At 56.1% G+C, this 11,161-nt stretch overlaps 3 protein-coding genes across 7 annotated transcripts in view; 1 reads left to right on the plus strand and 2 right to left on the minus strand.

Moving 5' to 3' along the window:
• Nucleotides 1–813, plus strand: part of Znhit2 (zinc finger HIT-type containing 2) — a 1,551-nt gene extending 738 nt beyond the window's left edge. Inside the window, exon 2 of the mRNA XM_010636181.3 lies at nt 6–813. Coding sequence (XP_010634483.2) covers nt 6–543 — 538 coding nt within the window. The 3' untranslated portion in view covers nt 544–813. The remainder of the gene's footprint in view (nt 1–5) is intronic.
• On the minus strand, nt 668–6,037 carry Tm7sf2 (transmembrane 7 superfamily member 2). Of its 2 annotated transcripts, XM_010636008.2 has the most exons (10): nt 5,756–6,037; nt 5,196–5,392; nt 5,050–5,104; nt 4,492–4,686; nt 4,310–4,413; nt 2,041–2,160; nt 1,786–1,954; nt 1,494–1,574; nt 1,289–1,411; nt 841–1,042 (listed from the first exon to the last, which is right to left on the minus strand). In XM_010636008.2, exons 1-10 carry the CDS (start codon nt 5,805–5,807, stop codon nt 882–884), a joined length of 1,257 nt encoding a protein of 418 aa, XP_010634310.1. In that variant the 5' UTR covers nt 5,808–6,037; the 3' UTR covers nt 841–881. The 2 variants fall into 2 exon arrangements, with proteins under 2 accessions (XP_010634309.1, XP_010634310.1); XM_010636007.3 differs by lacking the exon at nt 1,786–1,954 and having other exon boundaries at nt 668–1,042; nt 5,756–6,036.
• A 55-nt stretch (nt 6,038–6,092) lies between these two features.
• Vps51 (VPS51 subunit of GARP complex) overlaps nt 6,093–11,161 on the minus strand; it is a 16,741-nt gene continuing 11,672 nt past the window's right edge. For 2 of the 4 annotated variants that reach the window (XM_010636009.3, XM_010636011.3), the window contains 8 exons: nt 9,720–9,866; nt 9,425–9,644; nt 8,610–9,327; nt 8,009–8,224; nt 7,588–7,806; nt 7,122–7,243; nt 6,947–7,034; nt 6,093–6,461 (listed from right to left, as the gene is read on the minus strand). In XM_010636009.3, the coding sequence (XP_010634311.1) occupies nt 6,201–6,461; nt 6,947–7,034; nt 7,122–7,243; nt 7,588–7,806; nt 8,009–8,224; nt 8,610–9,327; nt 9,425–9,644; nt 9,720–9,866 (1,991 nt within the window). In that variant the 3' untranslated portion in view covers nt 6,093–6,200. Of the gene's footprint in view, nt 6,523–6,820; nt 7,035–7,121; nt 7,244–7,587; nt 7,807–8,008; nt 8,225–8,609; nt 9,328–9,424; nt 9,645–9,719; nt 9,867–11,161 lie in introns of all 4 variants that reach the window. The other 2 variants (XM_010636010.3, XR_004514466.1) reach the window with 2 other exon arrangements.

An 11,161-nucleotide genomic window follows, 5' to 3' on the forward strand; every position in this document is an offset into this window, starting at 1 on the left:
CCCCCTCTCGCCCTCTATCATGGCGGGGACGACGCGCTGCTCTCCGACTTCTGTGCCACACTGCTTGGTGTCTCCGGAGCCCTGGGCGCCCAGCAAGTTTTCGCCTCTGCGGAGGAAGCCCTGCAGGCCGCAGCCCACGTATTGGAAGCAGGCGAGCATCCTCCCGGGCCTCTGGGTACACGGGGTGCGATGCAGGAGTCCGCCCGAATTTTATGGGGCGAGGATGCGGCTGACCGGAAAGGGTACACGCTGGCAGCCCTGGGGCACCTCGCACAGACCCTAGGCCGGGCCCGGAAACAAGCCCTGGCTCAGGAAGAGCGAAATCGCCTCTACCGGGCCCGGAAGAAGTGCCAATTCCTGCTGGCCTGGACCAACGAAAATGAGGCCGTCCTCATGCCTCTGGCCCTAGACTGCACCATGGCCTACAGAGCCCATGCTGTGGCAGCCGAGGAGGTGGCAGCCCTCACTGAGGAAATGGAGCGGCTTTGGGGAGGCCCCGTGCCACCTGCCCCAAAGACTCTCATTGAGGAGCTTCCTGGCTGAATTGGGGATCCTTGTCATTAATAAAGCTGTGACTGACCTGCCCACTTGTTGGCAGTGCCTGTATCTGAGTGACAACTGTCGTCCACCACAAGTATGGGACCCACATACTTCCTCTCAGCTTCTTCGTTCTCAGAGCTGACCTAGCTGGTCATAAACACAGTGACCCCAGAATGGGAGAAAAGTGTTCTGTGGGCTCTGGACATTTATGCAAAGGGGGACAGTGCTCCCCAACACTTCTTCTGTGAGCTTGGTCCAGCTCAGGGCTGAGTAGGGTGCAGGCCCGTGAGTCCCTGTGTGTCCTGGCTTCCTGGCTCGAGGTGTGTGGGCAGCAGGACCGTTCAGTAGATGTAGGGTATGATGCGGTAAGGAACACGCCGGCAGTATTCCTGCCAGGCCCGGCCGTACTTCTGTAGGCACTGCTGCTCATCTCGAGCTTCTCGGTGCACCAGCAGCGCGAAGAAGTAGAGGAAGTAGAAGTAGGGGAGCAAGTGGGACAACCCTGAAAGAAATGGGGTTCTGAGGCCACCCAGCTGGGTCATAGGTTCCCATACCTAATGGCTCACAAGGCGTCAGATCAGTGGTGAAAGTCAAAGGATCAGGTCCATATCGAGACATCCAGTATGCACTGGCACTGATCTTGCCCAGCCGCATACTGTGTCCCTCCACAGGCACTGCCAGGCCCACCCAAGCTGGGCATCCTGTGATCATGGAACCCCTGCCCATCCCCACCCATGCCACCACTCACCACAGGGCAAGGACCAGGCCAGAGCCATGATGAGGTCCCCGAGGTAGTTGGGATGGCGAACCATACCCCACCATCCAGACACCAGCAGCCTCTTTCCCGTGGCTGTAGGGATGGTCTCAAGGCCTAGGGGAAAAAGTAGTAGGATAGGGAACCCCAGAAAGCACTGCTGCCCTGTCTCACCCGCGGCCCCCAAGAGACAGCTCACCAGCCACACTGGGGTCAGATGGATTCTTCCGGAAAGTATTTTTCTGGGAATTGGCCCCACGGAAAATATAGTAACCAATGGCTGAGGGAAAGCAAGAGTGAGGGTCAGGGTTGAGGGTCACAGCCATCTGCCTGACCCTCACCATCCACCAACTCTGGCCCAGCAGCTCTGGACCCCAGCTTTAAAAAAGCACCTGCGCTTAGTACCTGCCCACTACATGCTGAGTAGGAGGTGAGTGAATGAAAGGGAGAGAAGAAATGACAAGGCCAGCTTGCTGCCTTTCCTGACTGACCATTGATGAGGCAGATGGCCAAGGCTGTGGGCAGCCCCAGAGGCTGCGGGTGGTACAGCAGGAATTGAGCCTGCAGGCTGTAGGTGAAGGGTACCCAGACCAGGTCACCAAATACCAGCATGAAGCCAAACCCGTCATGGGTGATGTCCATGGTGGTGAGGACAGCCTCCTGCAGGGACAGCACCCAGACACTAGCTTAGTCCTGATGAGGTCCGCAGAGTACCTCCCTGCCTCCCCTACCCAGTCCAGCCTCACCTCATGCCAGAGGGCATCACCCACATAGAGCAGCTGGAAGCCATTGACCAGCCACATGGCCAGGGAGGGGCTCCCCCGTAGCTCCGCCTCTTGCACAAGCAGGGCCAGGTTGATGAGGACCTAGAGATGAGGGGAAACAAGGCCATCGGCTCCTCGGAAGTGGCAGAACGTGGGTGGGGCAGTGCCCATCTCTCATCTCCAGCTGTCACTGTCACTCTCCAACCCCTTGTTGAATGGACCCAGGCTCTATAAGGGACACAGACTGTGATTCCAGCTCCAGATTAAAACTATTTTGAATCTGAGCTTTGCCACTTGGGTGGGGTGCTCACTTTCTACCACTCAGGAAAATGTGTATACTAATTGTGGACCTGCCTGGTGGTGGTTGGTTTTTGTTTGTTTTTGTTTTTTGAGTTGGGTTCTCGCTCTGTAGTCCAGGCTGGTCTTAAACTCATTATGTAGTCCAGACTGGCCTGGAACTTGAGGCAGTTCTGCCTCAGCCTCCCAAGTGCTGGGATTACAGGGGTGCATCACCACACCTGTCTTCACGGTGCTGTTTCTGAAGTCTCCAACAAAATGTGTGTGAAAGTGGGACCCAGTCTGTACTAAGGACATTTATGCACTGAGCTAGGTGCTGTTATTAAGGTTCTAATTCTCACAATAATCTTGGAAGAAAGTTTTAATTGTACCCCATGAGGAAATAGCTGAGCAATTGACATGCCTGTGAGCAGGTCAGAATCCAGATCCATGATGGAGCCAGGTGACTGACACGTACTTATTATTCAAACTATTTTGGAGGCTGAGGTAGGAGGATCATAGGTTTGAGTCCAACCTGGGCAACTTTGTGATGTAATGAAATTCTGTCTCAAATTTTTTGTACCATGGATCGAACTCAGGACCTTGTGCTTTTGAGGCAGGTGCAGTGCCATTGGGCCAAATCCCCAACCCATGTCTCAAACAAATTTTTAAAAAAAGGACAGGGGATGTAGGTAGCTCAGTGTGAAGACCTTAAATTCAATTCCCAGTACTCCCCACCCCAAAAAAAAGATTCATGGTGGGCACTTGACAGCCCTGCTTCAAAGTGAGATTATTTCCAAGGTGACACAAGATATTTGGCCCAAGTGCCTCTGGTAATCTTGGTTACTACCCAGCATGGTGATCATAACCAAAGAACACAGCTGGATTATTGTCAAGGACACCAGGGACAGGTTGCTAAACCTTTCAATCAGAAGCTCTGAGCCAGGCCTGGTGGCGCATGCCTGTAATCCCAGCACTCAGGAGGCTGAGGCAGGAGGATCGCTGTGAGTTCGAGATCAGCCTGGGCTACATAGTAAATTCCAGGTCAGTCTCAACTACATAGTGAGACCCTGTCTCAAAAAAACAAAAGAAAAAAAAGTTCTGCACTGCCTTGGCTGTCAAGCAGCATGTGATCACTGCCCTAGAAACAGATTTTGCATTTGACCCCTGAATTTAAAAAACTGCATGTAAAAAATAAAATAAACTGCATGTAGGGGCCAGGGATGTAGCTCAGCAGTGCAGTGCCTGCCTGGCAAGCTCAAGGCCATGAGTTCAATTCCCAGTACCAAAAAAGCAAAAAACAAAAAAATAACAACAAAAAAACCTGCATGTGGTGGTGCACACCTGTAATCCCATATTTGGGAGGCTGAGGCAGGAAAATCACCTGGGCTACTTAGTGAGTTCAAGCCCAGCCTGAACTAATAGTGAGACCCAGTCTCAAAAAACAAACAAGCTGGGCATGGTGGTGCATGCCTGTAATCCTAGCACTCTGGAGACTGAGGCAGGAGGATTGCTGTGAGTTCAAGAACAGCCTGGGCTACATCGTTCCAGTTGAGACATAATCTCAACTACATAGTGAGACCCCATCTCAAAAAATCCAAAAACAAACAAAACAAAACTGTATGTGCTGTCCCAGCTGCCCCTTGCTTGGCTTTCCTCTGAGGCACTTGTCATCCCTGACAGGCTATATACAAATGTTTGTTTTTGTCATGCTGGGGGTAGAACCGAGGGCATCACACATGCTAGGCAAGTGCTCTGCTACTAAGCCACACCCCAGCCTCACTACATATATTGCACTGATTTCTGGTCTATTTTTCCAACCAGAAGGAAGGCTTTATGGGGCAGAGACTAACCCATTTGGTCTCCCAGTACTACAGCAATGTCAGGGGGATGGGGTGGACGAACACATTTGAGGAAAAAAAAGGCATCCTGCCCCTCCCCTGGCCCCAGGTAAGCCTACTCAGACCCAGCATACCCAGCCAATGAGGCCAGGCCTCAGCTCGCAGAAATATTTGAAGTCAAAGGAACAAATTCGAGGGTTCAGTTCCCGTCCCAAGAAGAAGTCATAAATGGTGTTGCCTAAAGAGTAGCAAAAGATAAAATCGCAGATGGGCATCCCCATCTGCCTCCATCCCCACCCCACAAGATTTATCTCACCTGAGTTTCCCCCCGGTGCCAGGCCTGAGGCAGGGGCCACCTGAGCCTTCATATAGAGAAGGAAGCTGAAGATGAAGGTGGTGAGGATGGCCATGAACGCCAATGGCAGCAGCATTTCCGAGAGAGTCCCCAGGGGAAGCCCGGCAGATACCCCCAGCCCCACCAGTAGGGCTGTCAGCACCAGGGCCTGGAAGCCTGAACAGCAGCACAGTGAGTCCTGGGGCTGTAGGTTTCCCTCCCAACCCCTCAAGAACACAAGTCACACAGGCACAGACACACAGAGCTCAAAGCTCAGGGAAGTCACAAACCTCACCCTAAGCCACTACGCTGCCACCTCGGCCTTCAGAGGGCCATTCCAGCCACTGCACCGCTGTGTAGAGCAGCAGCAAATGAGGTAAGGGGGTGGGGACAAAGAAGAGACCCCTTGGCGTCTGTCCTGGTTGTAAATGAGGCACACAAAAGAGCTTGGGCTTGGGGCTAAACTCTATGACCTCGCCGCTAGATGTGAACCCCACTGCCACCCGCACAATTCCAGCCAAGGGCTGGTCCCCCAGGCACCGTTAATAGGATAGCGCAGGCGACTCTTGTCCTTCAATTCCAGCCCCTCCACCACCTACGAGTGCAAAGAGAGTCTGAGAAGGGTCGGGGCGCCTCCTCTCCCGCAGGGCGCCCTCCTCCCCCTCGCCTTGGAGCTGGGCCCACACCTTGCGCGCCGGCAGCAAGTAGAGCGCCGCCTGTAGACCGAGCCAGGCGAGCAACAACAGCAGTACCCGGGGGCTCCACAGCGTCGAGAGCCGGGGCAGGTGCGGAGGTGGCCCCAGGAGGCGAGCCGGGCCAGAGCGGGCCACCAGGAGCAGGTGGAGCGTGGTGGCGGGCAACAACAGAATGAGCGCAGCGGCACCTGGGGAGGGATCGCGGCATTCAGGCCCTCCCGACTCCGGCGTTCCGGGGCCGCCCATCTCGGTTTCCCTTGGGACCCCCTCGCGTTACCAGAATGAGCGCAGCGGCACCTGGGGAGGGATCGCGGCATTCAGGCCCTCCCGACTCCGGCGTTCCGGGGCCGCCCATCTCGGTTTCCCTTGGGACCCCCTCGCGTTACCCTCTGCCTCCCACCGCCCCCCACCCAGCTGCCGCTCTGCGGATACTGCCCCCTGCACACCCCAAGCCCACAGCCTCCACCCTCAGATCCTGCGCGTCTGCGATTCCAACTCATTCCCTCCAGCTCGCCTTCCGCCCCCAAGCACCCGCTTTCTGCTCCATTTACCCAGGGGCCCCCCAAATTCCAGGGGGGGTTGGAGACCCTGAGGAGAGGCCATGATCTCAACTCCGCCGGGAGATGGGGGCTCACGAAGTCGGTCAAGAAAACACGACCCCACACGTGCTCGAGAAAGTGGGCTGGTGACTAAAGATCTGGCCACCCGACACCAGCACCTGTCCTGACACAGGGCTGGACAGCGGCGCTCCTGTTCCCGTGGCCACGCCCCCCACCCATCGTGGGCCCAGTGTGCCAGCCAATCAGCAGCCAGGACAGGCCCCGCACAGCCACCAATGTAGCCCCAGTCTTGAAGCCCCACCCACACCCCCGCCCTCGAGCGAAAGGGTGGAAGACAACACACTTTATTAGGCAGGTCCTAACACCAGCGTGCAGGGAGGGTCCGACAAGGGATTCCAGGCTCCGTCGAACAGGGCACTGCGGGACATTGCTGGGCCTAGCCGCGCTCGCAGATGACTTCAACGACGCTGGGCTCCATGGGCACCGGGTCTGGACAGCGCAGGGCTGCCGAGGCCACCACTTCATCCAGCAGCACGTGCACAAGCTCCTCCTCGGCCACAAAGCGCCATAGGTAGAGCTGCAGGAAGTGGCAGTCCACCTGCACCTGCTGTAGCCCGAATCGTCCAAAAGTGCGCAGCCGCACGCATTCCAGCAGGGTCTTCAGGCTTATTTTAATGATGCCAGTCAGCACCGATACCTGCAGGTGGGTCACAGGGTTGTGGCTGGTGACTGCTGTTGGGGTAGGAGACACCCAACTTCTGAATAGAGGAAGGGGGGAGACAGAAGGACCCAGGGTTCAGGGAAGGGGAAGGGATAGTTAGCAAAACCCTCTGGAATGCCCGGGACTGGTACAACCCAACAGTCAGGCCAAGACAGGGGCCCGCAATAGCACAGGGTAGTGGGGTATGTTATTGAGAAACCCAACCCAAGTATGGGGTGGGGTGGAGCAGAAACCAAGGTGTGACTAGCAATCTCTCAGGATACCCCAGGACTACTGTGGGGGACGAGGGCAGAGTGCATCTAGGTCAGTGCCCAGGCGAGGGCCATGAAGACTACCTAGACACATCCCTAGAGTCCCGAGGAAGGTGTCAGGCACAGTCCTAGGGCTTCCTCACTGGTGGGGAACTGCTCCAGCCAGCATTCCCGGGTCCCCTGAAGTCTGGGTCACGTGGAACTTCAGACCTTGTTGAACTCCACTGGGCTGAACACATCAATGCGTTCAGAAAACAGCTTCTGGATATTGCTCAAAAGGTTGGTGTCCATGGGGGCACTGGAGGGAGGAGACAAAGAATCAGAGACTACCCTTTGTGATTGTCCTCTTTTGTCTGTTTCCCTGAGGCTGCCCTACCAGCCAAACCTGGGTGTGTAGCTGGGTGCATAGCGGCCCTGCTGCCGAGAGCTACTGTACACAGAGAAGGTCCTCTTGCTGGAGTCGCTGCTCTGGGCCTTGCGAACACCCTCTTCATACAGGAGCCCAACCTGGTGGCGAAAAGGCACACTGCATGGAGGCCAAGCACAGGACCCCTTTCAGTTAGGTACTTGGGACCCAGGAGAGGATGCAGTTAACTTATTGGTCACCCTTTATAGAATCAGTGGAGCGGGGTGAAGGCGGGCCACAAGAGTCAGGGACCCGATCTTCAGCACCAGACCTGCCCTGACTTTGTGACTGTATAGGTGAAATGGGGGATGATACCATAATCCAGGGTACAGAGGAATAAGGCTATGGATACAAGGACTGCCTGGTCCCTTTGTCTCAATCCTTAGAAAGCTGACCCTCAGAACCCCCACCCATGTCAGGGCTCCGCCAGCAGTCGAGGGAGCACCTGCACATCGATCGCCGTAGTGTCCTCCACCACCCGCTTCATGACAGCGCGCACATTGCGGGGCTCAAGGGTACTGAGCCAGTCCCGTGTCTCCACGCTCTTGCGCAGCATCTGCGATATGACCAGGCCCTGCACTTTCACATAGTGGGTCAGCAGTCGCCGTGCTGTCTCCCTGGCCTCTGCACACAGCGTACTCACAGGTGTCACTGGAGACTGGTCCTAGGACAGGGAGGCAGAGGACAGAGGCAATGGATATAGGGGCAGGTCGTTGGCATCTGCCACGCTAGAGCTGGACACAGCCTGGGCAAGGTGGAGGTTGGTGGGCACAGATGGACAGTCTGGGTTTGGCCACTGGAGACCATCCCGCTTCCTGCATTCCCAGCACCACCTCCGACTACGCTGCTACGAGCCAGTAGTTCACCTGCACCAGAAACTGCTCATCAGTGAGGGTGAGGATATAGGAGATGGTGGCTGTCTCATAGTCCAGGCAGAGGCGAGAGAGGAGCAGGAGCAGGGCAGGTGGTGTAGCACCTCCCTTCTCCCCTGCGCTGTCACAGAAGCTCTGGGCCGTCTGGCACATGGAGCGGATGAAGCCCACAATGAGACCCTCTCGGACACCCTGGCTGCAGAACTCACCCTGTGAGGAGGGAAGGCCCAGATGTAGAGGTGGCCCTCTCTTCTAGGAAGGGCCACTCCTTATCCTCTGCCCAGTCCCTGCTCCATGGGAAAACTTCATCCTACATTGCAAGTAGCAAGGGCAGCTTCGCTGCTTGGCCCAGGCATGGACAGTGGGGGGTTGGCAGCCCTGGGAATCCTGCCACTCTCCTACTTTCAGCCCAGCTGCAAATGGCTGCAGCCCCCCACCCCAATCCTCCCAACTGCGCTTCTTGAGAACCTGAATCCATATCCAGAGTCCCTGGGGCCAGGACTCTGAGTGCTGTTAGTTCCTGCCCAGTTTCCCAAACACTGGTACTGGGCTATCTAGCAGGATAAATAACGCTAAGCCCAAGGGCAGACTGTACCCGGAAGTAGGGCTTGTTGGAGAAGGACACCTCCTTGGCAGTGAAGAGGTGAACAGCAGCCAGAGAGGCCTTGATGTGGCTTAGGATGGAGCTGGCCACATTGGCGAGCAACTCGGCCAGGCTGGGGCCCTCCTTCCCAGCCAGGCGAGGAGCAGCAAGCGCCTGGCGCACATCAGTCAGACAGCCCAGGAAAGCCACCCGCAGGCCCTGCAGGTGGTGACCCAGGCGCTCTCGGGCCACTCGCTCCACTATCTCCGTAGCTGACTCGGTAAGCCGAGCAGCAGCCAGCAGAGGCCCGGGTGCGCGCAAGCGCCGGTGGAAGCGATCCAGCGCCCGCACGAGAAGTGAGTTGTCACTGCCACCTTGCTCCTGTGCCAGCCGCCGTTCCACCAGCTCAAAGTAGCGGCCGCCTAGCTCCCGGGCAAAGGCTGCCAGCTTCTCCACACCCGCAGGGCCCTGGGCTGCGAACAGCTCTTGGTAGGCTGCTGCCACCTGGCAGAGGCCACCCACAAAGCCACTGCCACCCCGGTCAGTGAACTCCAACACATCAGGGGCGGGGGGAGAGGGCCCCAGCTCCTTCTCCAGGGCGCTCAGCTCCTCCTCCAGCCGCCCCCGGGCATGCGCCAGGAACTCCTCGCACAGCTCCTCCGCAGGCTCGCCCAGCGCCAGCAACAGCTCTATGCATTCAGCCTGCTCCGGGGCTCCGGAGCCGCCCTCCCTGTGGAGTTCGAGGAATGGAAAGGAAAGGAAAGTGCGTGGTAGGGCAACAGCTCGCAAAGGCCTAGGTGCCTGGAGTGGGTGCTGAAGGGCCATACCTGAAGCGCTGCCGCAGCTGCTGCACAAGGCGGGCTGTGATGACCTGGCAGTCGTCCTGGATGGCGCGGAAGGAGGGCAGGTGCTGGTATTGCTGTAGCACCGCCCGCGCTCGGCCCTGGTAGCGCACCGCTTGCCCGTAGGCCCCCAGATCCACGCATTTGGTGAGGCGCGAAGGCAGCTCGAAGAGGAACTGCAGCTTCCGCAACAACGCGTGCACCCCTGCAGGACCAGAGGGGTATCAGCCCAGAGCCCAGGCCACTGTCTGTTGAAGGACCTGCCCTGAAAGGTGCCCACCTGCCAGCTTTGTGATGCGCTCGTGGCGGTCCTGCAGCGTGGCGCTAATGCGCGCACTGAAGTCGGTTATCACAGCCATGTTGGTGGCCAGCCGGTCCATCTCATCCTCCATCTTTCGGAAATCGTTCTTCATCTTCCGGATGGTGTCTGGGAGAGCAAGGGTCCGGAGGTGATGGGGGGGCGGTGCCGCCAAGCGTGAGCTGTGGCAACAACACCCACGACTCCCATGAAAAGGTTGTGAGGGGCTTGGTCGCAGCACACTGGGGAAAGGGTCACTCAGTCATTGCAAAAGGTTTTTTGCACACCCGTCTCCTCATGTGTCCCAGTGGTGGTGTCCAGGGGAGGGGACGGGGAAGGGAATACAAGAGCTCTCTGCCCTCAGAGGGCATCTAGATGTCAAGGAGGGCCCAACACAGCACTGACTGCAGCAGGTTTGCTTTTCTTTAACTGTGCCACTAGAAGCTCTGCAAAAGCTGGGGCTTGTCTGCTCATTCTCGGGGGCATCCTCCTCACCAGCACAGGAGAGAGAATATATATTCACCTTGGTTGTTTTCTGTTTTGTTTTTTGAGATGCTCTCGCTATGTAGTTCAGGCTCGCCTCGAACTCACTATGTAACCCAGGCTGGCCTTGAACTCATGATGATCCTCCTGCCTCAGCCTCCAGAGTGCTGGGATTACAGGTGTGTGTCAGACCTGGCTCATATTTACCTTTATCTTCTAGATTCCCCCTAACTCTTTCACTAACTTCTGCAATATCATCTGTCTTCTCTGACCCGGAGGGCTTACCATTCGTCCATAGAAACCTCCTAAAGAGGCCTCTTGTCCTTTTACACCCAAGGAGGCTCAGGGCCTGGCTTCTGAAAGCTTCCATTGACAGCAAACCTTTTAGAGAGGAGTGCCCAAATTGCAACCCAAAACCCACTTATCTATTGCAAAGTGCCAACACTGCAATTAAACCTGCATACTAAGGTTTTAGTTTAGAAAAAAAATCTCATACATTAACATCTTTTGTCATAAGAAAAACAACACGTGTACCATAGGTTCACCACTACTGTTCTAGATCCTTTATATCCCAGTTCTATTTCTAATTTTTTTTTCAGTACACGGGATAGAACTCAGGACCTTGTGCTTGCTAGGCAGGCTTGGCACCACTGAGCTACATCCGGGCCCTATCCTCCCTCTCTTTAACACCCTACTTCTTAGCTGGGCATGGTGGTGCACACGGTAATCCTGTCATTCTGGGACGCTCAGGCAGGTGGATCTCAGATTCAAGCCCAGTGTGGACAACTTAGTGATATAACAAGATCTGTCTCACAATTAAAAATAAGATGGGCTGGGGTTAGCTCAGTGGCACCGTGCCTGCCTTGCAAGTGCAAGGTCCTGAGTTTGATCCCTGGTACCGCAAAAAAAAAAAAAAAAAAAAAAAAAAAAAAAAAAAAAAA

This window comes from Fukomys damarensis, unplaced genomic scaffold, assembly GCF_012274545.1.
Source record: "Fukomys damarensis isolate Sample0158 unplaced genomic scaffold, DMR_v1.0_HiC HiC_scaffold_27, whole genome shotgun sequence".
NCBI classification, from domain to species: Eukaryota; Metazoa; Chordata; class Mammalia; order Rodentia; family Bathyergidae; genus Fukomys; species Fukomys damarensis.